The following is a 26,127-nucleotide window of genomic DNA, read 5'->3' as shown; positions in this document are numbered from 1 at the left end:
TTCAAGACTTGATTTCAGTTACCACACCATGGCATTTTAGTTTGGGAGATCTGTCAGGGCAATTCTAATACTTACTTAGATTTAGTGAGTGATGAGACACTATGATACCATTCGCAATGATAGTTACGTCACTGAAAGACTATTTTGCTGCTTGACACAGAAGATATTCCCTTCTACCCAAGGTAAGGAACACGGGTCATGTATTATTTATTGTTACCTCCCCAATGTCCAGAAAAGTTCATTTCACACCAGAGGAGCTTAATTAATATTCATTGAATAAATGAACAATAGCAGGACTGGTTTCAACAGAAAGTACCTACATAACAGAGAAACATATTTATCATGCATATTGTAAAATCTCTTCCAATTTACGCTTTGCCCCATCTTTATGCCCTTTAGGAAGACTTCATGGGCTGCAACAGATTTATCAATGTGCCATCAGTTTTATTTATATGGACTATTATTTTCTTTGCTTTTCTTCTGATTGCTTTTTGCTAATAGGGCAAAGGTAACTTTAGGCTCATCTCATGAGGCTGTGAGAATGGGCAGAAAAGTAGCAGATGAGACCCATTTTGAACGAAGACAGAATAATGTGCATAGTTCAAAGTGTATTTTGAAATTTCTGGGGTACAAGCTAACAAAATTTATTTAGGAAAAATGACATAAGCATTACTATAGAGTACTTTTTGAAGATAACTTGACTTAATGTACTGGTGTTGTCTGACTGACTTTACAGGCCTGATCATGTAATTGGGCTCAGGAAGATTCACTTGTTTCCTGGATAAAATACAAAGTCCTCTCTGCTCAGCATTTGAAGCCATGTGCGGACTGGCTGCAGCCCACCTTTCCGGGCTGACTGCACATTGCTGTCCATCACACATCCTGTGTGCAGGCTACACTGGCTGACTTGCTTTTTACCTATCTGTGACATTCTGTCTCCCTTCTCTCCACACCTTTGAGCAGACTTGTTTCCCTATTCCTGGAAAAAAATAATAACAACAGACATTCATAAAGGCACAATATATGAGCAAAATGTTTTAGGTCTCAAATCAGCCTCACACAAAACCAGTGAGCTTCTAGAGGTCTTATTAACCTCATTTTACATTTGAGCAGACAGAGGTTATGAAGATTAAGTGACATCCATGGTCACACAGTCAGCAAGTACCACAGATGAGATCTTAACTCTTGATCCAGGTTTGGCACTTGAGGCATAATACCATGCGTGAATTCCTTCCCTCTACCTCTTAGAATACCTAGCTATGTCTAAGACTTGGCTTCTGTGCAATATTATAAAAAAACCCTTTCTTGTTTTTTTCTCTATTTTTTAATGATATAAATCATAAGTAAAGTATACTTCCTTAAATAAAGTATACATATATGTATATATGTACACACATAATTATAAAAATGTACACATGTACATGTATCTACACATTAATTTATTACATGCAAAATATATAAATACTAAATTTTTTATGCATGCATGCATGTGTATATTTATACATGCATATTTACATGTGTCTATACACATGTGTTTGTGAATATATGTGTATCCTCTGTGACATAATTCAGTAGAGCTCTAAATTTTGAAATAGGAAGACCTGAATTCAAATATAGCTACAAATAGTTACTAGAAGTATGACTCTAAACAAATCATTTAATCTCTGTCTCCCTCAGTTTGTTCAACTACAACATAGTGATAATTATAACATTTATTTAACAGGTTTTTAATAACTCTCCAATGAGATAATATTTGTAATGTGCTTAAATAAGTTAATATTTCTAAAGTGCTTAGGTTAGTGCCTAGAACATAATAGGGATATACATGTTTATTTCCTTCTCTCTGCCCTGCCAAGATCAGGGACCCCACATTAGTACAAATCTTATAGACCCAATACAATATAGATAGATTTATGGCTTCAAAGATGATTTGTATAAATTTATGGCTTGTAGACAGATTCTTAAGCAGTTAATAAGATAAACTCAATTGTTCTGGAATATATGAGGATGGCGTTAAGTGCCACACTTGCATCATGTCATAATATGAGGCCCAACAGACCAGGATCTGACCCAGTATTGAAATCAACTCAGTAAACTTCTAGGCATTAGGTAGATACTTGGCATATTAGGACAAAACAAACCATCCCCATCTTTAAGGAGCTTAGATTCTATTAGTTGGTCAATGTGCATTGCTGAAACAAAATATATACAAGACCAATACAAAGTGATTCTACAGGCCAAGGCAGTCAGTGGGTTCAAGAAAGGTCCCTTGAAAGAGCTAGTTGAACTGAACTTTGATGTAAAATAGGGATTAAAAGAGGTAGAGGAAAGGAAAAATACATTACAGACATGGGGGAAAATCCATACAAAAATATGGAGACAGGAAATGAAATTTCATGTACAAGGAACAATTAGTAGGAGAGTTTCTCTAAAACTCAAAATCACATAAAGGAGAATAATATGAAGCATTCCTGGAAAATAGGCAAGAAAGGTGTGTGTGTGTGTGTGTGTGTGTGTGTGTATTTTAAGGGAAATCTATTCCTTCAATAAAAGAAATAGTCATATACCACATGAAACAACCAAATTGAATGATATTTGATAAATTATAACTAATAAATATAATGACAAGTTAATTTATTTCTTATAACTTCCCTTTTCATTAAATTCTTTTTAAAAGTGTCCATTATCAATGAAGACATTGTATATATTCTTTTGCAAGAAATAATCTGATTTCTTAAAATATCCTAGCAAATGTCTGAAAAATGTATCTTGCATGCTTAACATGACACTAAGTATATATATATATATATGTGTGTGTGTGTGTGTATATATATATATATATATATATATATATAAATATATAAATTCAAAACTTTGAAAATATGTTGGCTTGCAATAATATACTAATATTCCATATACAAAGGCATAGGTGACAAAAATTGAAAAATATCCAAATGTTGATGGCTTTGTATCAGCAAGTAATGCCTAAAAGCCAAGTATTCCAAATTAATTTGTCATATTAAAAAATTCTACTATTCTCAATACCATGATCAAGTAAAATTTCATTAATATGAATAATATTATCAACAAAGAAATTTTAATAGTAATTAATTTATTTTATAATTAACATAGATTAAACTTTGCCCATTTCTATAAGCATCCTTTTCTGCTCAAGAGACTTCACAAGTTCCCTACTGCCTCTAGGACAAAACAAAATTCCTCTCTTAACATTTAAGCTGCTAATTTGATACCAGTCTCCCTTCCCTGGTTGATTTTACACTCCTCCTTCACATATACTTTATACATTCTATTTTTCGGACAAATTGCCCTCCTTGTATACTCTCTACTTGAAATTCCACATTACAAAGTTTTCTTATAAGCTCTCTCTAAAGTGTGGAAGGTCTTTCGTGATTGTTGCACTTCTCTGCCCACACTAACTTTAAATGATAGAGGTTGTAGGTATCTGTGTGGATGTATGTGGATGTATGTATATGTGTATATCTTATATATGTGTATCTTGAATTTTTATGAACACATTATATTGACCAGAATAATGTAAGAAGTTCTTTGAATACAACTTAGATTCATTTATGTCTTTGAATGCCCAGTATCTAATACAATGCCTAGAATATACTAGACACTTTAAAATATTAGTTGACTGAATAATGAAATGTAACAGTCACTATTTCTTTTGCTTGAATAATTTTTGAGGGTCATAACATAAATCAATGAAAAATCTTTAGTAAGTTAACTAGCAAATCTTATAACAAAGAAGTACTCTCATTTATAACTCTGAATGACAAAAGAATTACTATTAAATAAAATCAAGACAACTTGACAGAAGTAAAGAGAGGAAATATTTTCTTGGTAAATCATTTTTTAAATAAGTCAATAAACAGATGGATATTATGGAAGCTAAAATCATATGGTGGGAGGGGGAGACATTTGATAAAATGAAGCTAAAGAAGTAAGATGCTAACATGATAAATAGCTGTCTGTCTCTAAATCAGGATTTTGAGTTGAATTTATGCTTTTCCAAATTCCAAACTAGTTGTACAAACTAAATTAAGGGAATGAAATGAAGAGAAATTTTTCGTCTCCTTGTCCATGGTGGGTTTTTTTCCTACAATAGGAAAACCCAGCTTTCGTCTTTAATCCGATATCCACTTCACTACAGAAGATTTATTTAGACTGCCTCTTGTTTCATAAAGGCCTCCAAAGTCTGTGGTAATTTTTGACACTTTGTTATAATGTTTCCCTGACCCCCCCCCTCCCTCCACTCCGCCCCCCCTCCCATACTCCTCCCAGACTCATTTTCATATGGATACAAAGCATTGGGATAAAATGATGGTTCATTATAGTAGTACAGAGCTCTTATCTTCATCCGGCAAGAGTCATTTCCTTCCAAAGATTGAAATGCAAATGTGAAAATTAATGATAACTGCATTATCTGATAGCAGAGATAATACCAATTCACTGTCAGAGTAACACAGAGTCATTCTATGATTTCCTCTGCTTCTCACAATATTCTTCTTACTGTCAGACTAGATCTATGGTTAACTATGTTTCATAGGTTTTTGTTAATTTACATCAAATGGCATTTCCCAGATCGTCTATCTACCACATTTTCCCAATCAAAAAGGAAACGAAATCAGAACTGTAATCTCCAAGTCCTTCTTAGCATGAGTGAAGAAAAAAAAGGGAGCTGTATCATTAGTGTCTGTTTCAATCTCACAGTGGTCTACCAGCCATTCCAATTTTATGCAAAACACTTCCCCCATCGTTTTAGTTTAACTTAAGGCATAAAGCTGAGCAAGTCCTATCATTGCTATTTATTCACAGTGATGAATAACGAGGGAGCAAGGAAATTTATTTAGAGATTTTCAGCTTACTTTAAGCACAGTTGCAACAAGTGACACATACCTCACTATACAAATTCTGAAAGGTAGTTACAAACAAAAGATCAGATTTCTATAGACAGTCATTTTAAAATACATTTGAAAGACTCATTATTCAATATATTACTGTGGCAACTTTCGAAATAAGGATTCTTTCAAAATGAAATTCTGATTCCATCAGAAATGGAAAATTCTGGGCATGGAAACTCCTTCCACAAAACAACTATTTAACTTATTATTTTTAAATTATTATAGCTTTTTATTTACAAAACATATGTATGGGTAATTTTTCAACATTGATCCTTGTGAAACCTTCTGTTCCAAATTTTTCCTTTTCCCTCCACTCCCTCCCCAGGTGGCAGGTAGTCTAATGCATGTTAAATATGTTAAAATATATGTTAAATCCAATATGTGTAAGTTATACAGTTATCTTTCTGCACAAAAAAAAAAAATCAGATCAAGAAGGGAAAAAAAAAACTGAGAAAGAAAACAAAATGCAAGCAAATAATAACAAAGGGTGAAAATGCTATGCAACCATTTAACTTAGAGAAATTCTAGGAAGTGGTCTGAGGTACATAAAGGTCAAGTGACAAGTACAAGGTCACAGTGTCAGAGGCAGGAATGGAAAGCAAACCCAACTGTACTTTATCCAGTGTGCCATAAGGCTTCTTTATTAAAGTGAATAATTATCCAAGAGTGTTTCTCTTTCTTAATCTAGACTTCCTTATATCATCTTTGCTGTGAGGAAGGTAAAATGCACTCTTTATCTTCAGTATTCCTTATTCCAAAGATGCATACTTTAAGCAAGGTGATGTTTGCATGTATATGGATACAACAATTGTCCCATGAAAGTTTAAAAAGTATAGTAAGAAAATCAGCACATGAAAGCTTTAAAAACACCATGAAAGAAAAATGTACCATATATAACTTCAGGTTAAAAAAGGTGGGTTGATCTGATTGATTCTAGTTGTAGGAAAAAAAAGAAAAGAAAGAAAAGAGAATAATGGAGGAGACAATTTGAATTGAGGAAAATATATAATCTAGCATACATGAACATGCATGCATATGCAAATTACCTTGCATCTATTTTGAGAATTTAAAATAAAATAAAATACACGTGCTGTTAATAATAATAACTCATTTATATAATACCTACTTTGTTCCAGATACTGTGCTAAGTAATTTATAATTATTATCTCATTTGACCCTTATAACTACTATGGGAGGTAAATGTTATTATTATTCTTATTTTACAGATGAGGAAACAGACATACAGAAGGTAAGTTGTTTTCCCAGGTTCACACAACAAATGTCTGACTACAGGCCCAACATTGTGCTACCTCACATATAACTTCAAATCACTTAGCTCTGTGACTGGCACATACTAGATACTATATCTTAGCTATTATTAGTTATCATTATTATTAAGAAAGGCAGTGAAAGGAGAAGTTTAAAAACAAATGTAGCCTATGTATACAATCCAAATACAAAGTGAATGAAATAACTGGAAAGTAATATTCAAATCGTAGATTTGCTCTCAAGTAGTAGAACTGGAAGAGTTTATATAGGTGGATTAGTCCAAGCCTTTCTCATTTTAGAGTTAAAGAACTGAGGCTCAGAGAATTTAAATGACATTCCCAAAATCAACTAGGCAGTTTATGTTTGGACCAAGTGGGGCTATTGTTTCTAATGAGATAATTAATATGTCATTTATAAATCAAAAGAAATATTCTAAAGATGAAAATTATTGCAATTCAAAGATTACTGTTTATAACCTGCTTGCCATTCATGATATAAAACTGAGGTTTTATTCATCATAAAGCTATTTATTGAAATATGAGCTGTTCTAATGATGATGAGATCTATGTTTTAAAAAGCCTTTGTTTTCTCCAAGAATGTTTAGCCTAGTAACATTGATGTCACAGGTGCTCAATAAATACTAAATGAATAAAGGGATCGATGACTTTCAAATGATCCTGGGAACTTAACAAAAAATTTAGAATAAAGGTTTTAGAGACAAGTACAAGATATTAGCTTTAATGTGAAGTTATAGAGGAGGAATGAATCGCTGAGAATGTTTGAAGAATCCTAATGGAAGGCGAGCAGGAGATTAGTTAGATGCTATATAATGTAATTCATTAATGATTTTAAGAAGACAAAGGACTCCCCCAAATAGAAGTAGAACATGTAAGATATGTGAACTGGCTTGACTTTAAGCATTGTAGAAAGATGTAATTTTGGAGTTAGCTTAGATATTTTAGAGATCAGAGAGTCTGATCAACTTATTTTAGAGATGGGGATAGTGTGGCTCAGCAAAGAGAAATAACTTCCCTACAATCATAGATCCTTACTTTCGAAGTTCACAGTACTCCTCAGTTCTAATAAGTTTGATGACCTTTCCATACTGGTAATGCTGGACCTGGAGTCCTGAGTTCAAATTCAAAACATTACTTAATGTGTGATCCTGGGCAAGTCACTTAACTTGTTTGCCTATGAGATAGCTAGATGGCTCAGTGTATGGAGCATCAAGTCTAGAGTCAGGAAGATGAATTCAAATCTAGCCTCAGAAACTTACTGTGTGCCCCTAGATAAGTCATTTAACTTCTGTTTGTCTCAATTTCTTCAAACATAAAATGGATATAATCACACCATCTACCTTTTAGGATTGTTGTGAAGAATCAAGGAGCTGATATTTACAAAGTGCCTGAGACATAACATATTCTTTAGCAATGCTTACTCCCTTCTCCCTTTCCAAATTTCTATTTCTGTTTCATATTATAAAATGGTTATAGATTTGAAGTTTGTTACTTAACAAAGTTGGGAGAAAATCTTGCTCCTATCAGTGATCTGTCGATTCTAACATTGCTTTCTCAGTAGCTACTTCTACTTCTACACTGTAGTGGCTACAAAGACTAAATAAAAATGGGAGTCATAAAGAAGATTAAAGATTTAAATAGGTAATAAGATAAATGAAATAGTAAAAGACCTAGGATTCTTTTTCTTGCTGAAAAAGAATGATAGGTACAATGGAGTCAAATATGTGTAGGATTATTATATACAACATAGTATCAAATATGTGTAGGATTATTATATACAACATAGTGTCAAATATGTGTAGGATTATTATATACAACATGGTGACTTCTCCATCTTTAATAACCATCAAACAAAAAACTTTCTTTCAGATAATGATCAGAAGTTTGAAAAAAAGCAGAATATTTATGACAGTAAAGCTTCTTCTTTAGACAATCAAAAGAAACTGGACAGCTTCAGTGGAAGAAGCAAATTTCCATCAATCCCAAATGATAATATGATTTTGGAGTTTATTTTTTATGCTTGTTGTTGCAGATTGTATCTGATTTTCTGGGCACATCTTAAAACCTCAGACTTTAAAATACAAAAGTCCATGTGTAGCCTGTCTATACAACAAATTAAATCCTAAAATAATTTATGACAATTAAACATTTATTCTCAAGGATAATTTAATGTTTATTTTGAAACCATATATTCAGTGCTATAAAACAGACATATCATTTGTTGATTTTCAGCACTTTGTGAGAATATACATAGAAATACACCTAAAACCATATCCACTTGCACATATACTTCCCTCTAAAGATAAAGTCCTACATCAAGATTCATTGATTCAGTAGTAAATAAATATATACCTTTGCACAGGAATATACATAATTCTTATGTCTCAAGTATTTAAAAAAGATATTAAAAGCTAGCCTGTTTCTTCTTTTATTTCACAGTCTGCAGATATTATTGCTATTGCCAGGTAATTTAGCAAGAATGTTTTACAGAAAGGAAAATATCTTTAAAAAAATTCCTAATGAAGTAATGATGCCAAACCCAACAACTAGGACACAGAGATACTGATAAATCCTTTTAGGAAGTTATGATTTCATTGTTTCAGGAGAGTGCAAATATCCATTTTCAGATATTGCTCAACTACCAATGGAGAACATGCAACTTATTTTAGAATGTCCAAAAGAAAGAACTTTTTAGTATATTGATTTTCATTTACCTATCTGTTCATCTATCCACAATTCATCTTCAAGTTAAGGTGTATACCACCACCATACCCATTCACGTGCAACAATATAGATAAAATAAATATTTATTTGTATAAATAAATTTCCATTTGTTTAAATATCTTGTTATTTTAGAGATGGGGATAGTGTGGCTCAGCAAAGAGAAATGACTCTTTGTTGTTGTTAACTAAAAACACATTTCCTTGAAAACAAAAGTGAGGAATTCTAATGTTGAAGTTCAACATTAGAAGTTTGTATAAACATTTATGTATTTCCAATAATACTAAGTATATATATATATATATATATATATATATATATATAGTATGTTATACACATTTAATTTTATAGTAATATGGTAATAATGAAGATGAATGAAAGTTAATAAAATTTTTCTTTGAAAAATATGAGAAAACATAAAAAAGAAGAGAGGTAAATTTTTCTAAAAGTATTTTCTTTTTTCTTGTTATAAAAAGTTACAAATTGTGTTTATTACAGCAATGGAAGCATTATGAAATAAAGGTTTCTTAGAGTTGACATGCCAGAAAAGATTTCTATGCTCTTTCAAAACCTCAAAAATGGGCTTATTCTACTTTAAATGTAATGCGTTTTATTCCAAAATCTTGCCTTTGCATAATGCTGCAGTGTACAGAATATAAACATTTGTGTATATCATTAACACCGTTTTCAATGACATCATAATGATCAGATATACTGCATCTTCATTTTTGTTTGCATTATATTTTCCAGCTGCTGGTTTCAGAAAATTACCCCTGGAGTTCTTCTCTTCTTCATGCACAGCATACAGTAATTTGCAAAGTCATGCAAGGATGAAAATGTGATTGAAATATAGAATATTTCCTAATGAAAAATAGTACTGCATTATGAATTATTGTTAAAAGAATTTCACAATGCTGTCCCTAAACCTTTTTACACAATAGTCTACATTTATAAATATTGCTACAACTGGAAAAATCTGGGTTATCGCATACAGAGCTTTTTCTCCATAATTTTATTTTAATTTGATATTTTAAAAAATTAAATCTTGAATTTTTCACTGAACTTATAATGTTGTTACCTGGGTTGCTTTATATACTTTGTGTTCATGATCTTATTAGATGTTTTTCTATAAACCTAGGACCTACTGATGGAAATTGAAACTGCTGTTATAAAAATCTCTCCAAATCTATAAACCTAAAGCTATTTTCAGTGTTTTCCTCCAACTTTCAAGATAATGTCCAGAGCATATTTAATGATTTGAATAAATTCCAAATTGCTCATCAAAGTCCTTAAAATATCTTTTGGGTTGTTCTGTTTATGTATTATGCAATACCTATACAGTTGGGATTTCAATGTGTTTTCACAGTACTTTTATGAGAGGAAAGAGAAGTTTCCTCTCATGGCAACTGTAACAACAAAAAAATTGCCACACTTCTAACTGATATACAAATAATTTTGTAATATTTGGCTTTAAAATGAAAGACATAAATCCAGGGACGGCCTCCATAATAAATATTATATACTTAATTTTCCACCCTAGACAGCACATATTTTAGAATAATTTTTCATCAAGATAAAAATTTTGAGGGACATCTCAACTTATTGACATCAGATACATTAACGGATATAGATGTATCTGATGGAAAGAGAGCAAGAGAAAAAGAAATTTCAGAGGGAGGGAATCTTCTGAATTTCAGAACGATATTCTTGCATTTTAAATTCTCTCTCCTACCTGGTCCATCCCAGTCATCTGTCTCAGTGCCAAGCTGCCCTGGTTTTTCTGATTGTGTGTCCCCATCTGATTCTGCTGTCTCCTGGATCCCTTCTTCATCACCTAAAAGAGCACCAACACAAATACAGATAAAAAAGACATTCAAAAAACTCTAGGTGATTTTTTTTCAGCTACAGGGTTTTCCTTATTTGTTATAAATACCACCACCATGCAAATGTTTAATCATTATCACTTTTGATTCTTAGTTCTATTTTATTATTAAAAATAATTGAGCAGTAAAGAATATAAATTCATTACTGAAAAGATTATTCAGATCTTTCAAAACAAATTTCAGCAAAGTTAATTATTAAAAGTATTTATAAAAATGAAAATTCAGAAGATAACATGTCATGTTTTCTGAGAGTTTTGGTAAATGAAACATTATTTTTTAATCATTTTGATGGTTTTTGTATTTAAAAGTGATGTTTATGGAAAACATTGGAACCTTTTCAGAATCATTTAGAAAATGCAAAATGATGTGATGTTCATCTGGTAAAATATTTTACTCACTTTTATTTGAATTTAAATCACTCTGACACAGTCTCAGAATTTTGGAAAGAAAAAGAAGATATTTAGAGTTTGTACAAGATTTAATGCTCACATTTGCATTAAAATGAGATTTTGAAATGTCAATTAAAATTTAAATCTATGAGATAAATATGAGTTATCATATTAATATGAATATATGTTCTCAACATTCTACTAAATTTGGAAATATTACTTGATGAAATAAAGTTATGGCTTGATTCTAGGATTTACTATCTTCTTTTACGTTTTATTTTCACAGAGCAATATATCTAAAAATAAATGCAATTTCTGTCATCAAAAGGAGATAAAATTTTGTAATATAAGCTTTTTATCAAAATATGAATGTTAATAAAACTCTACTTTATTACTATTAATGTATTTAAAATTATGATTATAAATACTCCATTAAAAAAAACTTTTAATTAAAGGAAAATAACTGAATAAACCTCAATATAAGAAAAGAAAACAAAAAACTTGAGAAAAAAGAGCAGATTAAGAAAGTATGAAATATTGCTCTAAACTGGAAATGGTATCAATGCAGTGACATTTAAAACATATAATTTTAGATATTTTTTCAGGTTTAAGTTTTCCCTAAAGTATTTAAAGTATCTGCTTCCTATCAAGTTGAACAAATATATTTGAGATTTTAGAATACAAAAAATACACAGAAAATAATTACTTCATTGTGATGATTGTATTTGAAATGTTTAAAGTACCAGTTTGTAGTACAATATTTTTATTACAAATGAAACAAATGAGACATTAATTTTCTTTGCATATATGAAGGGAAAAGTGTATATAATGTGAATAGAAGATGAAAACTGGTGAAGCTCAGTTTTCCCTTAACACATTAAAAATGTTGCCCTAAGAGATCTCATAGAGAAAACAAAAGAAAAACAAAAGAAAACAAAATCAAAAGTACTTAATAGTTGATATAACTCTTTGCCCTGGATTTTCAAATTCATCAGTATGTACAGCAATCAAGCGCACTTAAATTTTCTCTTATGTCTGAGCAAGTGTCCCTTAGTGTGCCAGTTTAATTCTCCATTATTCTTTCTGGGCAAAATACAAAGCAGACTACTACTATCTTGAGGATCTTCCCCCTCCAAATTCATTCATTTATTTATTTAGATTTTTTTGGACTAAGCTAAAGAAGAAATTCTTTGCCTCAATTATTACATAATCTCAGTCACTGAATAGGTGCTGTCTCAGTCAGACTGAGACCTGTTGAAGACTTTATCTTAAAAAGATCAAGGTCTCCCATTTCATTCAGGGCCATCTCCAGTCATCCTGATCTATATCTGGCCACTGGACCCAGATGGCTCTGAAGGGGAAAGTGAGTCAGGTGACCTTGCCCAGCCCTCCCTCACTTAAATTTAACTCACTTGTATGGCATGGCATCGCCTTCCTGATCTCATGAAACTTTTTGAAAAAAAAAGAAAAGAAAAGACAAGTAACAACAACTATTATCCTTTACTTTTAAATTCTTTCTTCCTTTTTCTCATCACTCTCATGCCTTGTTCCTACTCATGGTGTTGAAAGAAAGATATCATGCAACCATAAATTTATGTTATCTAATCCCAACTGATTTCTCACTGCAGCGAGTCCACCCTTTTATTCTTTGCTGAGTGATCCCCTATCCCACTTTCTGTCACTGTTCCTTAATTCTTCCAGAAGATCTCTTCTCCCCAATATTTCAGAATTAGATACTTGCTTCATATTTACAAAAAAAAAAAAAAGAAAACTCCACATAGAACAAGAACAAAGCTAGGTGCTTAGAGGCTTCACCTGTTGCCTGATTGCCACATAACCCTTTGAGATAATCTGTCATTCTTTTCATTTTCTCTATTGGGATGATACAAAATGAAACCCCTTGATTTCATCTCTTTCTATCTTCTTCAATTGATTAAATCCATTATCATTCCTGCTCTCTAAAACTTCAGTCTTTTTCTTCTTTGCTGCCTACAAACATATCAAAATCTCTCTTTAAAAAAATCACACTAGATCTTACCATCTCTTCTATCATCCATCCTATTTTTTTATCTTTTTTAACTAAATTCTTTGAGAAAGCCATCTGCATTTGATGTCTTCACTTCTCCTTTCAACCTTTTCTAAATCTTCTGCCAAATGGATTCTGATCTATTAACTGGTATTTCTCTCTAAAAAGACATGAATGATTTTAAACTATCATATCTAACAGTTTCTTCTCAATCCTCATGTGTGATTTTTATGCACCATTTTATGTAGTTGACTACCCTCTCTATTCTTCTGGGACATTTCTGGTCTCTTCCTTGTATGACCACTCTTCCTCAATAACTTTCACTCATTAATAAACTCATTAATCCATGTCAAATCTACTAACTACTTAAGAATATTAATGTTCTGTCCTTTTTTTTTTTCTGCTGAGGCAATTGGGATTAAATGACTTGCCCAGGATCATACAGCAAGGAAGTGATAAGTGTCTGAGCCCAGGTTTGAACTCAAGTCCTCCTGACTGCAGAGCTGGTGCTCTATCCACTCTGTACCACCTAGTTGCCCCTTGCTCCTCTTTTCTATGTACTCTTAAATTTGGCAACCTCACTTGACTGATCTTCAGTCATCAAAGGCCTATTGAATACTTTCAACATGATGTCTCCTAAGCATCAAAAACTTAACATATTCAAAACAGAAATCATTTTCATTCTCACCTTCTGAACTTTCTTTCTTATTCTGATGTTATCACCAAACTTTTCAGGCACCCAAGTTCACAACCTCAGTGTTACCTTTTTGTCTTAAATATCCCATAAATACTCCTAAATCAGCTGCCAAATCTTACTGTTTTTTTAAATCTCCACATACATGTTGCATGCTGCTTCTTTACCATTTATTATTCATCTCCCATTTTAGTTTAGGCTTTTATCCCCCATATAGACTACTGAATTTAGTCCCTATTTGATCTTACTTCCCTCATACTTCTCCCCACAACAATCTTTCTTTCACACAGTCACCCAAGAGATTTTTCTATAGGGCAGGTCTCACCATGCCATAACCTTCCCCTCTCAACAAACTCCAATGGCTATTATTTTTAGATTCAACTACAGATATATTATACAGATTACATTTAAGTCTCTTTACATTTAACTACAGCTATCTTTCCAATTTTCTTCCATATTATTCTACTTCATGAACTCTGTGATCCATCTCCATTGGCGTATTCATTCTTCCTCACATATGATGTTCCATTTTCTATCTCTATGTATCTGTTATAAGAAACCTTTCCTATTCTTCCCTATGGCTAGTGCCTTCCCTCTGAGATTACCTTTGATTTGAACTTTATAGGTCCTATATATACATTTTGTTGGGGTTTTTTTTTTGCATGTGAATTTCCCATTAGAATTTGAGCTCTTTGAAGATAAGGATCATATTTTCTCTTTTCCCCATATCCCCAGTGCTTTGAACAGTGTCTGGCAATTAGTATGCTCTTAATAAATGCTTATTGACTGACTGACCTTAGTGCCATTCTGGTCCTATTTCCCAAACTCCTCATTTATTTCCTCTTTTAGTCTAGACAGTGTGGAATCCTTCCCAGTAATAAAATTACCTCTAGCTTTGCTTTAAACAAAATTTCTCCTTAAATGCTTTTCATAATAAAGTCCCTGAAGCAATAAACTGGGAAAACATTTTTACAGTTAAAGGTTCTGATAAAGGCCTCATTTTCAAAATCTATAGAGAATTGACTCTAATTTATAAGAAATCAAGCCATTCTTCAATTGATAAATGGTCAAAGGATATGAACAAACAATTTTCAGATGATGAAATTGAAACTACTTCTATTCATATGAAAAGGTATTTCAAATCATTATTGATCAGAGAAATGCACATTATGACAACTCTGAGATACCACTACACAGATTGTTACATTGGCTGAGATGACAGGAAAAGATAATGACAAATTTTGGAGGGCATGTGGGAAAACTAGGACACTGATGTATTGTTGGTGGAGTTGTGAATGGATCCAACCATTCTGGAGAACAATTTGTAACTATAATCAAAAAGTTATCAAACTTTACATACCCTTTGATCCAGAAGTGTTATATCCTAAATAAGTATTAAAGAAGGGAAAGGGATCCGTATATGCAAAAAATATTAGTGGCTAGAAACTGGAAATTGAATGGATGCCCATCAATTGGAGAAAGGCCGAGTAAATTCTGGTATATGAATATTATGGAATATTATTGTTCTGTAAGAAATGACCAACAGGATGATTTCAGAAAGGCCTGGAGAGACTTACATGAACTGATGCTAAATGAAATGAGCAGAACCAGATCATTATACACTTCAACAACAATACTATATGAGGATCAATTCTGATGGAAGTGACTATCTTCGGCAATTAGAGGATCCAATTCAATTCCAATTGATCAGTAATGAATGGAACCAGCTACACCCAGTGAAAGAACACTGGGAAATGAGTGTGGACCACAACATAACATTTATACTCTTTCTGTTGTTGTTTATTACATTTTTGTTTTTCTTCTCAGGTTATTTTTATCTTTCTAACTCCGATTTTTCTTGTGCAACAAGAGAACTGTATAAATATGTACCCATACATTGTATTTAGGATATATTTTAATATGTTTAACATGTATGAGACTGCCTGTCATCTAGGGGGGAGGGTGGAGGGAAGGAAGGGAAAAGTTGGAACAGAAGTGTTTGCAAGGATCAATGTTGAAAAATTACTCATGCATATGTTCTGTCAATAAAAAGGTATAATAATAAAAATAAATAATACAGTCCCTGCTTTGGTTCTCAAATGCCTATCACCTATCTATCTATCTATCTATCTACCTATCTTTGTGTGTGTGTTTTGCTGTCTTCCCTTTTATCTATCATTTAACTTTTGAATAACCCTTTCAGTGCATGAAACTCATCCTAACACCTCTCAGTGATACCTCTCAATTCCAATTCTCCATCCTTCCATTAGTATTTTAATTGTTAACCATTAATATGTAAACATGTGATTTTATTCTTGGGATTCCTGCTTAAATGCTGTCTATTATTCATTTGGAGGATCTAATATCTTTTCTCTTCTTTTTATGTAACAGCTATGGAACATAATTTCACCATAGCAGCCCCTTTCTCTCATTGAGTTCCTTTCAGGAACTATATTTTGGGGATACCTTCATTCCTGAATTCAGCTCTGCTTTTGACTTTCTAGAATTTGACACCATCCCCAAAGTAAGCAACCTTCCTACTATTCCCTTTTTGTCTGCCTTTTGTTTCCTGTCTTCTTCCATTAGAATGTAGACTTCAGAGACACTCTTGTTCCTTTGTATAATTCCAGTAATTGATTGACTGAAGGACCAAAATGACCTTGGTCTTTGGCTCCTTTCCTATTTCCAACATATTGTCTAGGGCTTAACATATTTCCTGGCATATATTAAGTGCTTAATGAATAGTTGATCACTTATTATCTACCTAAACTGATATATATATATATGAAGAATACATTCTCTAATCCCCCATCTGATTATTCAATATCAACTGTCTTTGATTCCATCTACAAGCACTAGGCAAAAACAAACAAAAACTATCCCTATTTAGGTTCTGTCCTGACCAAGAGTCTGCCAATCCTACATTTTAAACTGTTCAGAAATCTAAATCCTATTATCAGGTATATCTTCTTAACCATCTATTTACTTTGTTATACTCTTTTTATTTTTATATCTTCATTTAATGAACATTAACTAATTGACTGATTGTCACTTAAGGTCTCCTATCATTTCATAACACTATATCCTGAAACTTGATTGCAATATGCCTTTTAAAATAAAAGTTAAAAATCCTTTTCTGACTAGATATGGCCAAGTCCATGGCTAAATAGACACTTTAATGTATAAGTTTATACTTTTTTCAACTTCTTCAATATTAGAAAATAAAAGGAGAGATAATAGAGTACTAGGATAAAATCAATGCGCTATCAAAATAGTAAGATGGGTGAAGAAGATAATGGAAAGATAAGGAGAAAATTCTATCTTCAGACTTTAACAGGACATACTTTTTGAAAAAAAATCTTTTTGGTGTTGTATTTTGTCTTGGTTTTCAGAACTTTGCCTGTTTCGTAGTAAGTGCTTAATAAATGTTTGTTGTATTTAAATTAAAATGAATCACTTGTGTATAGCTTGATCACCAAAATCTGACAGAATGACCTTGATCAATTTTAGAAATATTAAGGAGCAAAATATAGCGTATGGACGAGGAATTTGGAATGTTTTTAGAACATAAGTACAATCAATCAATCAACAACTATCTATATGCTAACAATGGAGCCACATGTTTGGGATACAAGTACAGAGTATTCAACAAGTACAGTTGAAGCTTATATGTGGGAGACAAGATGGAAATGAAATGCGTATTATAAACAGATAAAGCTACTAAGTACAAGGTAGTTAAATAAAAGGTAGTGAGGGACTAGCAGTTATGGAAAAGAAAGGCTTTATATAGAAGATAGTGCCTATACTGCATCTGAAAAGTGAAGAAGGACTCTATGATGAAAAAGTAAGCAGGGGTCAACTTCCAGATGTGGGACACAGTTAGTGAAAAGGCACAAAGATTGGAGAAGTAGGTTTATGGGTGAGGAAGGAGAGAGATAGTTTAACTGGAGGGGGAGTAATGTCCAATGAGGCTGGAAAGAGAAGTTGAGACCAAATTGCTTGGGCTTTAAAAACTAAAGAGAGAGGGTCCTTTTAATAAGATCACATGATCATGGGTTTTTGAGCTGGAAAATAAGAAATCTTTTGGTCTACATATCTCTTTTTTTTTCACATAGGAATACTAAGAGTGGGAAAGGCTGGTTTTTGGCCACAATCACACAGGTAATAAATTTACAACTCATTTAGTAATAAACACTGAGATCTGAAATCCAGTCCTGTCTTTCAGCTGCATGTAACTAGAGCAAAAATATTCTTTCAGACCTTGTAAATTGTGCATAGTTAACAGTTTATTGATAAATGGATGGGTTGCTTTGAAGGAAGACTTTAGATGATTCAAAAATGTTTGTTATAAATCCAGCTTTGTTGAACGTACTAAAACCTCACAAGTAGAAGGCCTCATGGCAGGTTACAGTTAAGGATAGTTCTCCCAGAAAAAAAGTTTGCTTGTTTCCTTTTTCAAGTCTATATCTCTTTCAATATCTCCCACACTCCCCTGCTTCTTCGCTCTGGACACCCAACTATACTAAACCTTTTTCTGCATGAGGGCTCTTCAAATATGTGAAGCAATTTATTTTGCATTAAAATGAGGATGATCCTTAATTTCAAGAGATAGTAGTTTCAATTAGTATTAAATAAATCTCTGATAACCATCTTAAAATGTATGAAATACCTCAAAATCTAATATTTATTGATTATGTGACTATAGTTTCTCAAGCTCTTTGAGTCTGTTTCTTTATCAATGAAATGGAGATCATAATAGCTGTAGCTTCTACTTCAAGAGATTTCATAAATCAAATGATATAACCGATGTAAAGAAATTTAGAAATGTAAAGTTTGAATAGAAATGCTAGATATTGCTTGATCAATCAGAAAGCATTTATCAAGTTGCTACTATGTGATCCATTGTTCTAGATCCTGAGGATACAAGGTAAAAAACAAAGCACTTCCTGTTTTTATGGAACTTACAATATGTTTGAGAGATAAAATATGAACTTATGAAATATAGGTTTAAAAATAGATATGACTTGATTTTGGGAGGACAATAGTAATACCATGAGGGTGAGAGGAAGATCAAGAAAAGCTCTATCTAGAAAGGAAAATTCAAGGAAACCCTTGAAGGAAACCAGAGATTTTCCAAGTTAAAGGTAAATGGAGTGAATTTTATACATGGTTGGGAAAGTAAGCAGTAACTTGACAATTTTCTATAAACTTCCCAAGAACCCAGAGACAAGCAGATAGAGGCTGAGAGCTGTTTTGAGATGAGTTCTTTCCTCTCAAGTCCCTGTCTGTATCTGAGCATTGACAAATATTGAGAGAATACTATTTCACTGTGAGTTGATATAATCAGACTCAAAACTGTGTAAACCTTCAGGTAAAATTCAAAGAAAATCCCACTGATATGAAAAAATCATTGAGTATCAACTGTACTTCTCAGAAAAAAGCTGTTTCACATTAATTGCTGATATATTTCAGTGAATTTCCTGCTCATTTAAAATATTATTTCTTTACATGATTTATGCTTCCTATTGCTTTTCTTTCCCTCTATTTTTATTTTGCAACTTGAATGAGGCACCATTACATATAATGTTAACTCAATTCCTGTTGTTGACTGACTGGACTTTTTGGAATCTGGTTCTTTCAGCACTGTAATGTTGCTGAATCTGCTTACTTATATCTCTGAAGATCTTCTTGCTATTGAATGTCTCATTATGTTACATGTTTCCCTTTTAACCCTTCACTGACAGCATTCATCACTGAAAACCACTCATTTTCTCATTCCTTTTGCTGAACTGATTTTTAATGTTTTTATTGGAGAGAAGGAAAAATATTAGAACATTCACTGCAATCTAAGATGAAATATCTGGATTCATTTACAGAAGTGCCCTGGTTTCTTTTCACTTCCAAATAGCTGTTCTTAATTCTGCTGCATTTTTAGAATGAAGACTCAATGGAACCCTACATGTTTTATACCTAACCTTTTATATTCATTCTAAACTTGTCCTGAATATGTGCTATCTAATGTTCATTTTATCTATTTTTATTCTCATCTGCTCTAGAATCATCTAAGTTTGATGACAGCGATTCACATAAGGCCACTAATACAGAAATTTAGAGAGGGTGAGAGAGTATGAGGAAAAAGAAGGATGAGAAGAAAGAAGAAGTAGAAGAGAGTTTACAGAGAAGAACAGGATGATTATTCACAAATTTTCTAATTCCAATACATTAAAATAGCAATTTCAATGTTATTTTCAGCAAAGCACAAACATTTAATGGGATAACTACAATATATAACCAGGGACCAATTCATGAAAAGATGAAATAGAATAAATGTCAAGCTCTTACAAAATCTATAATATTTCTGAAATTATGGTCAGGGAGTTAATGGTTTTCCATTGCAAGATTAAACTCTTTTGTTGCTCTTTTAAGAGATATCATAAGTATTTTGTGGTCCCTTCCATTTTTCTTAGTCTAGTTTTCAGAACCAATGAGAGTCCTATAGGAGGAAATTGAAGGTGTTATTGAACAGCATAATGCACAGTACAAGTGATTATGACACAAAGAACAGGAGAAATGTGGTAAAATATAGTCTTTGGAACACATTAAACAGAATATTTAACTTCCTAAATGGGGCATCTGCTGGCAAAGAGGCAAATGCGATGGCTAAAATTGACAGAAGAAATAATTTCAATGACATAAACAAACATTTCATTGTCAGTGAAATTTAAATGTTTCTGTATAAATTAAAGATCTGCCACATTCTGAGACAGTCCTCCTTTCAGCACAAAATAGCAACACTATTTGAAAGCAGCTATGCAAGCCAAGAGCTCTTCTCAACCTTGCTCCTTTAATCCATGTAGCTCCTAGCAATATTAGCCTCTTATAGAAATTTTTATACAATATGACTATTGAACTTTCTTGACTAGAAGTGTTACAGTAGCTGTTAGTCACCATATAATGTATTTTGCAATCAGCTAAATCATCAAAGTATTTTTTAACAATGAACAGTTCAGAACTGACAGATCTACTTTCTTTTTCACAAGTGCTTATCAGAGAACAGATATCATATATGTTTTCTAGGTGCTGCCTATAGTTAGAGTACTTTCAGAGAAGCCGCTCATGAAAGATAAGGTCATAAAAGAGATGAAAAAAAGTGTGAGTTTCATACACTTATGGTTTTATCATCAGGCAAGATAGCTTTGGTTAAAGGACTGTACCAGTTTGAAGCAGCAAACTACAGCTTGTATTGAAGCCCAAGAACATTAAAAGTTTAGGATTCCATTTGTGCTTGCTATTCCTTAAAAATGGCAGGGTACATCTAGACTGTTGAAAGTTTTCCAGTATTATGTACTATGAAACCATTGCTCAATTGTAAATTATAATAATAAAATTATCATGCTAGTCACTGCCCAATGAATGAATTCTCTACTACCAAACCCAAGACAAAGTTTTGATTGAGGTTCACTCAATAGAGAATATTTATTATCTTAAATATGGAAGGCCTTGTGTCAGAAGCCATGGGAAAAAATGAAACAAACAAGTGACCCAAATACTTATTCTTATGAAGCTTAAAGGAAGAAAAAAGAATATGAAAAATAATTAGAATATCAGGAATGAAGTAAAAGTGCCATTAAATAGAAAATAAGTGTTATGTGTGTGGCTTCTCTTAGAGTACTCTAACTATAGGCAGCACCTAGAAAAAATTAATAATATTTATTAAGGGAAAGATTGGAGTTTTTGAGCAAAAAGATTATATAATAAGAGTTATGGATTAAGAAGAAAAATATAGCTGTAGACTGGGATAAATTGGGAGAGGTGAGGAAATAGAATTGAATAATTACAAAGCTACTTTCTGGAAATAAAGTTTTAAGGACCTGAAAATAACTGCTGTCAACTGGAAGACAGAGAATGAATTGGGTCATTTGAGAGATAGTTTGATATCTGTTGAAAATGAGAGTCTGAATCTAGAGACAAATCAAGACTGTAAATAAATAATTATCTCTTAAGTGAAGATTGAACTATAATCAAAGGTAACTATTGTAAAAGTCAGCAAAGTCAGGCCTAATACTACCAATAATGTTACTACCAAGCTGCTAAAGTTAAATATTTTCTTTCTGGTATTTTTCAGCAAAATACAAATTTGAAAAGTGAAATATACTAGTTGTTATAATATATATTATTAGGAAAGTATGGACAAAGATAAAGCGAGTTTCTATCTTATGGCTATCAACTTCCAGCTAAAGATGGAAATAAAGTAACGTACAGTAAGTTGTGGGAAAAGAAGTTGGAGGCTGAAAGATCATGAAACATGTTTGTGAATGTTAAAGCACATCCAATCAATTAATAGGTATTTATTGAGTACTTAAAATGTGTTTTTTTAATCACACTAGCTACTGAGTATTTAAGTTCAAAAAACCAAACCATAACAAAAATAATCTTTTGAAATTTGATAAGAACATATCCCTCTGCTCTTTCAGTGTTTCCAAAGTGGCTACTGAGTTGCTGACAGACTTTTGTCTGATATTCAAAACTCTCCATTCCTCTTGCCTCTTCATCTTTCTCTCTTCACTCTAGTCTTTCTTCTCAATATTCTAGGTTCCAACTAAACTAGACAACTTTTCATCCCTTACCTATAGTCTACATTCTCCTACCTTCATGTGTTAGCTCATACTAATCTTTAATATCTCTAATGTTCCCTCTGCTCTTAATCTATTACTCAATGAGAGTAAGAGACAAAATCCTGTCTTGCTATTATATCTGCCTATTCCTACCACAGCACAATGCAAAAAGTAGGTGCTTATTTAATTCAATCCAATTCAATATTCATTAGCTATCTGATTTTTACCAATTTCTGAAGGGTATATTACCCAACTAAAAGTTAAAGGATGCATCAATACCAGGTTGTTTTACCCAAACCTCTGTTATTGGATTAAGATGATTTCAAAAGCTCCTTCAACCTTTGATCCAGTTTTGATACTCAGAGAAGGCATAGCTTGAGTGGAGATACAAGTGAATAATGAATGCTCTGAAGTGGTCACATTATTCAAATGTGCACTGTATGTTTCCATTGGGCTAAAACCAATTACCATATTCACAGAATTAGAACATTGAATATTGCGAATTCAAATTATGAATGTGGCTACTTTAGGATATTCATTATTCATGCTAATTGGGACCTAACATTCCAACTTTTTAAGGAAATGGTTGGTTTCTGCATTTGGGGACATTTTATTTAGCAAGAAAAGTGAGTAACTAGAAATAGCAATTCTTATGGTAACCATAACTATGAAAAGTGATGATTAAAGTTCTGACTAGGCAAAAGAAAAACATGGCATTTTTCTAAGACCCCTTCAAACCTGCTGAACATCTGTCCCTGTGTTCAATTATTTCTTTCATTGTGAAAAGGTTCCTTCACAAAATTCAAATTCACCTAGGGTTTGTAGCAAAAGGGAAATTTCCACATGAGATAAAATGAGACCAAATTCTCAGCAGTATTTCATTGATGATTTTATATTTCTCATTATTTTTGTCAAAAGACATCTGAAAGGATCAAATGTATGAACCCAGAGCTTTCTTAAGTGCCTCATCTTTTAAAATTATTTTCAAAGTGCAAGCTTAAGGTACATCTTTGGAATCTATTATTTATATTTTATTCCTTAAAGTTCTATGAATTTTCAAAGCCCAAAGATTTTTTTTTACCATAGACAAAATAGCTACTGTAAAAGTCCATATTCATAAGACCAAAGTACTTCCATTATAGTGACGCTAAATTGATATTGGCTTGTGAATATCAACTATAATAGAACTTTTTATAGACAACGCGATGGAAAAATAGTGGAAAGAGGCTTTGGTGATGGTTTACATGTAAGATGTGGAAAGGGAGACATCACTGTGACAATCTGGATCTTAAGAGAAGCTGCCTTTACTCACAAAGAAAGATTAAGAAATACTCATTGATGGCCAGTTCAGCTGATATGTTCAAAAAAGAATCAGTATAAAGGATGTTAATTGACTGAATATATCCTTCATGAAGAATTTTAAGGAAAAAAATGAATTAAGATCTCATAGGATGAAAGCATGAAAGAGCACTATTTGAATTGGTGGTGTAAGAACTGATATTGAAAATACTCTAACATTAGACAAAACCCATTATAATTAATTAATAATTAATAAAAGATTATTCACCTTTCAGTAATATGTTGACCTCCAAGATCCCTTCCAATTCTAGAATTTTAAAACATGTTCACTAATAAATTTTTCTCCATATTATCATGGAGGAACCATGATATAATTCTTATTTATTAATCAACTTCTGGAATAGTATCTATGAGGAATAAGCTGCAAATTAATTCATTTAAATTAAGAGGTCTTGGTGTGTATAATAGTCACTTTATAATGAAACTAAGTAATGTTAATCTTTTTTTACATTGCAGGCCCAGAGGGGAAAGAGAGAACCCAATTGTACAATTCAGTCATCCACAACTCTACTGTTCTGCTTCCAAGCAACAAGATCCCTTTTAAGTTTCCTCATTGACCCATTTCAAGTATTCCAGCTATCTATGAGAAAAAAAAATCTGAAACTGTTTAATAAACTATTAAAAGATGCATATGATGGTATTTTCTTGACATTATCTCATTTTCCCCAACTTGGCCCAGAAAATGCTCTTCACCACTTGATAATTCATTCCCCAGTGTCTTTACATTCACTCTCACATTTTGCTCCTGTGACTAAGTTTATGATTCACATTAGTTGTTGTATTAACTCCACTACTAAGAAAAAATAAGTTATTGCCTTGATATGACTAAGTGTACCCATGAAAAAAATTAACCAAGTCAAAACATTTGGAACTGGTTTGCCAAATAAGAAATACTTCTAATGCTTAGGCAGACAATTGTGAATTAACCAGAAAATAAAGAATAAGGAAATACCTGCCAATAGATTTTTATCAATCCTTCCAAATCATATTTATGTGTGATATTTATATTTTACATATATAGATGCAATATGTGTATGTTTATCTGTATGTATATTCACCATGTTTATATAATGTTTCCCATTTTTTCAGTATCACAAATTTATAAGTATATATGCTCTGTCTGTTTCTCTAGAGTGTGTGTGTTTATATATATATAATCACATATATACACACATATGTATAGAGATAGATGCATAGCTGTCTACATACACATAATACAATATGTATGATTTCAAGGTATTGCTATAATTTTACAATATTCTTTTTATACTGGAAATAATGAAAGATACATTGTACTTTTCATCCAATGAGCTTAAAGCCTTTCCTAGCATCTACTCATTAATCCTCACAGTATCCTTACAAAGCAAATAGAAGATATGCTCTTTGTGCAAATTGATAATAAAAGGACAGTTGATTTCTTCATGTTTGAGCATTTCTACAAAAGGGAAGTAGAGACAGAGTCTTTGCAACAGCATCCTAAGTGGATTCATATTAATCTGTGGCCTCTTTCAAAAGATTCTATCTTTTTAGAGAGAGCATTTATATAAATAAGATGTTTTTGCTGTATCCTTCCTATTCCTATTTGCCAGTATTCTCTGTCTATGCTGTCTAGTCACTATTCATGGATATATTTAGCATAAATCTATCCATCTAATCATTCAATAGACTTTATTAGGGAGCTACTAGATATAGAGCAGTTAACGTAAGAATTCTAAGAGGTTAATGGCGTGTAATAGTAGGACAAGGGAACTCAATGTCTCTCTTCATTTCATCTCCAGATACAATGGATTGGAAATCTGGACTCTCTCTGTATGATATAGCCCTAGCTGAGGTCATGAAAAATTGAGGGTACAGCATGAGTAACTCTATCCCAACTCCCTGAATCAAATTCTAAATAATTTGCTCAAAGTTATAAACAGTGGTTCTCAAAGTCTGGTCTGGAGCATCCTGAGGAATCTCTGAAATCCTTTCAGAGAGTCTACAAATTCATAATTAGTTTTTATTTTTAATGTGATCAATATCTATAACTATAACCCACATAAACAAAAACACTTTGGCCAGATCCTCAATCATTTTTAAAAGGATAAAGATATTGAGAACAAAAGTTTGAGGACCACTGCTATAAAACAAGGTAGATGGCATTACATAGCACAATGTCTATCATGCAAAAGGTGACTAAAAATACTTGTTGACTTGACTTTAGATGATTTTTTAGATGATTTTAAA

At 32.2% G+C, this 26,127-nt stretch overlaps 1 protein-coding gene across 2 annotated transcripts in view; it reads right to left on the bottom strand.

Annotated features, from left to right (window-relative positions):
* The window catches only part of ZFPM2 (zinc finger protein, FOG family member 2), a 543,440-nt gene that overhangs the window by 398,474 nt on the left and 118,839 nt on the right, over nucleotides 1–26,127 (bottom strand). For both annotated transcript variants that reach the window (XM_023496449.2, XM_031947110.1), the window contains one exon: nucleotides 10,668–10,769. In XM_023496449.2, coding sequence (XP_023352217.1) covers nucleotides 10,668–10,769 — 102 coding nt within the window. The remainder of the gene's footprint in view (nucleotides 1–10,667; nucleotides 10,770–26,127) is intronic.

The sequence above is a fragment of the Sarcophilus harrisii genome, chromosome 1, assembly GCF_902635505.1.
Source record: "Sarcophilus harrisii chromosome 1, mSarHar1.11, whole genome shotgun sequence".
Lineage (NCBI taxonomy): Eukaryota > Metazoa > Chordata > Mammalia > Dasyuromorphia > Dasyuridae > Sarcophilus > Sarcophilus harrisii.
This window is presented reverse-complemented; position numbering and strand designations above follow the sequence as displayed.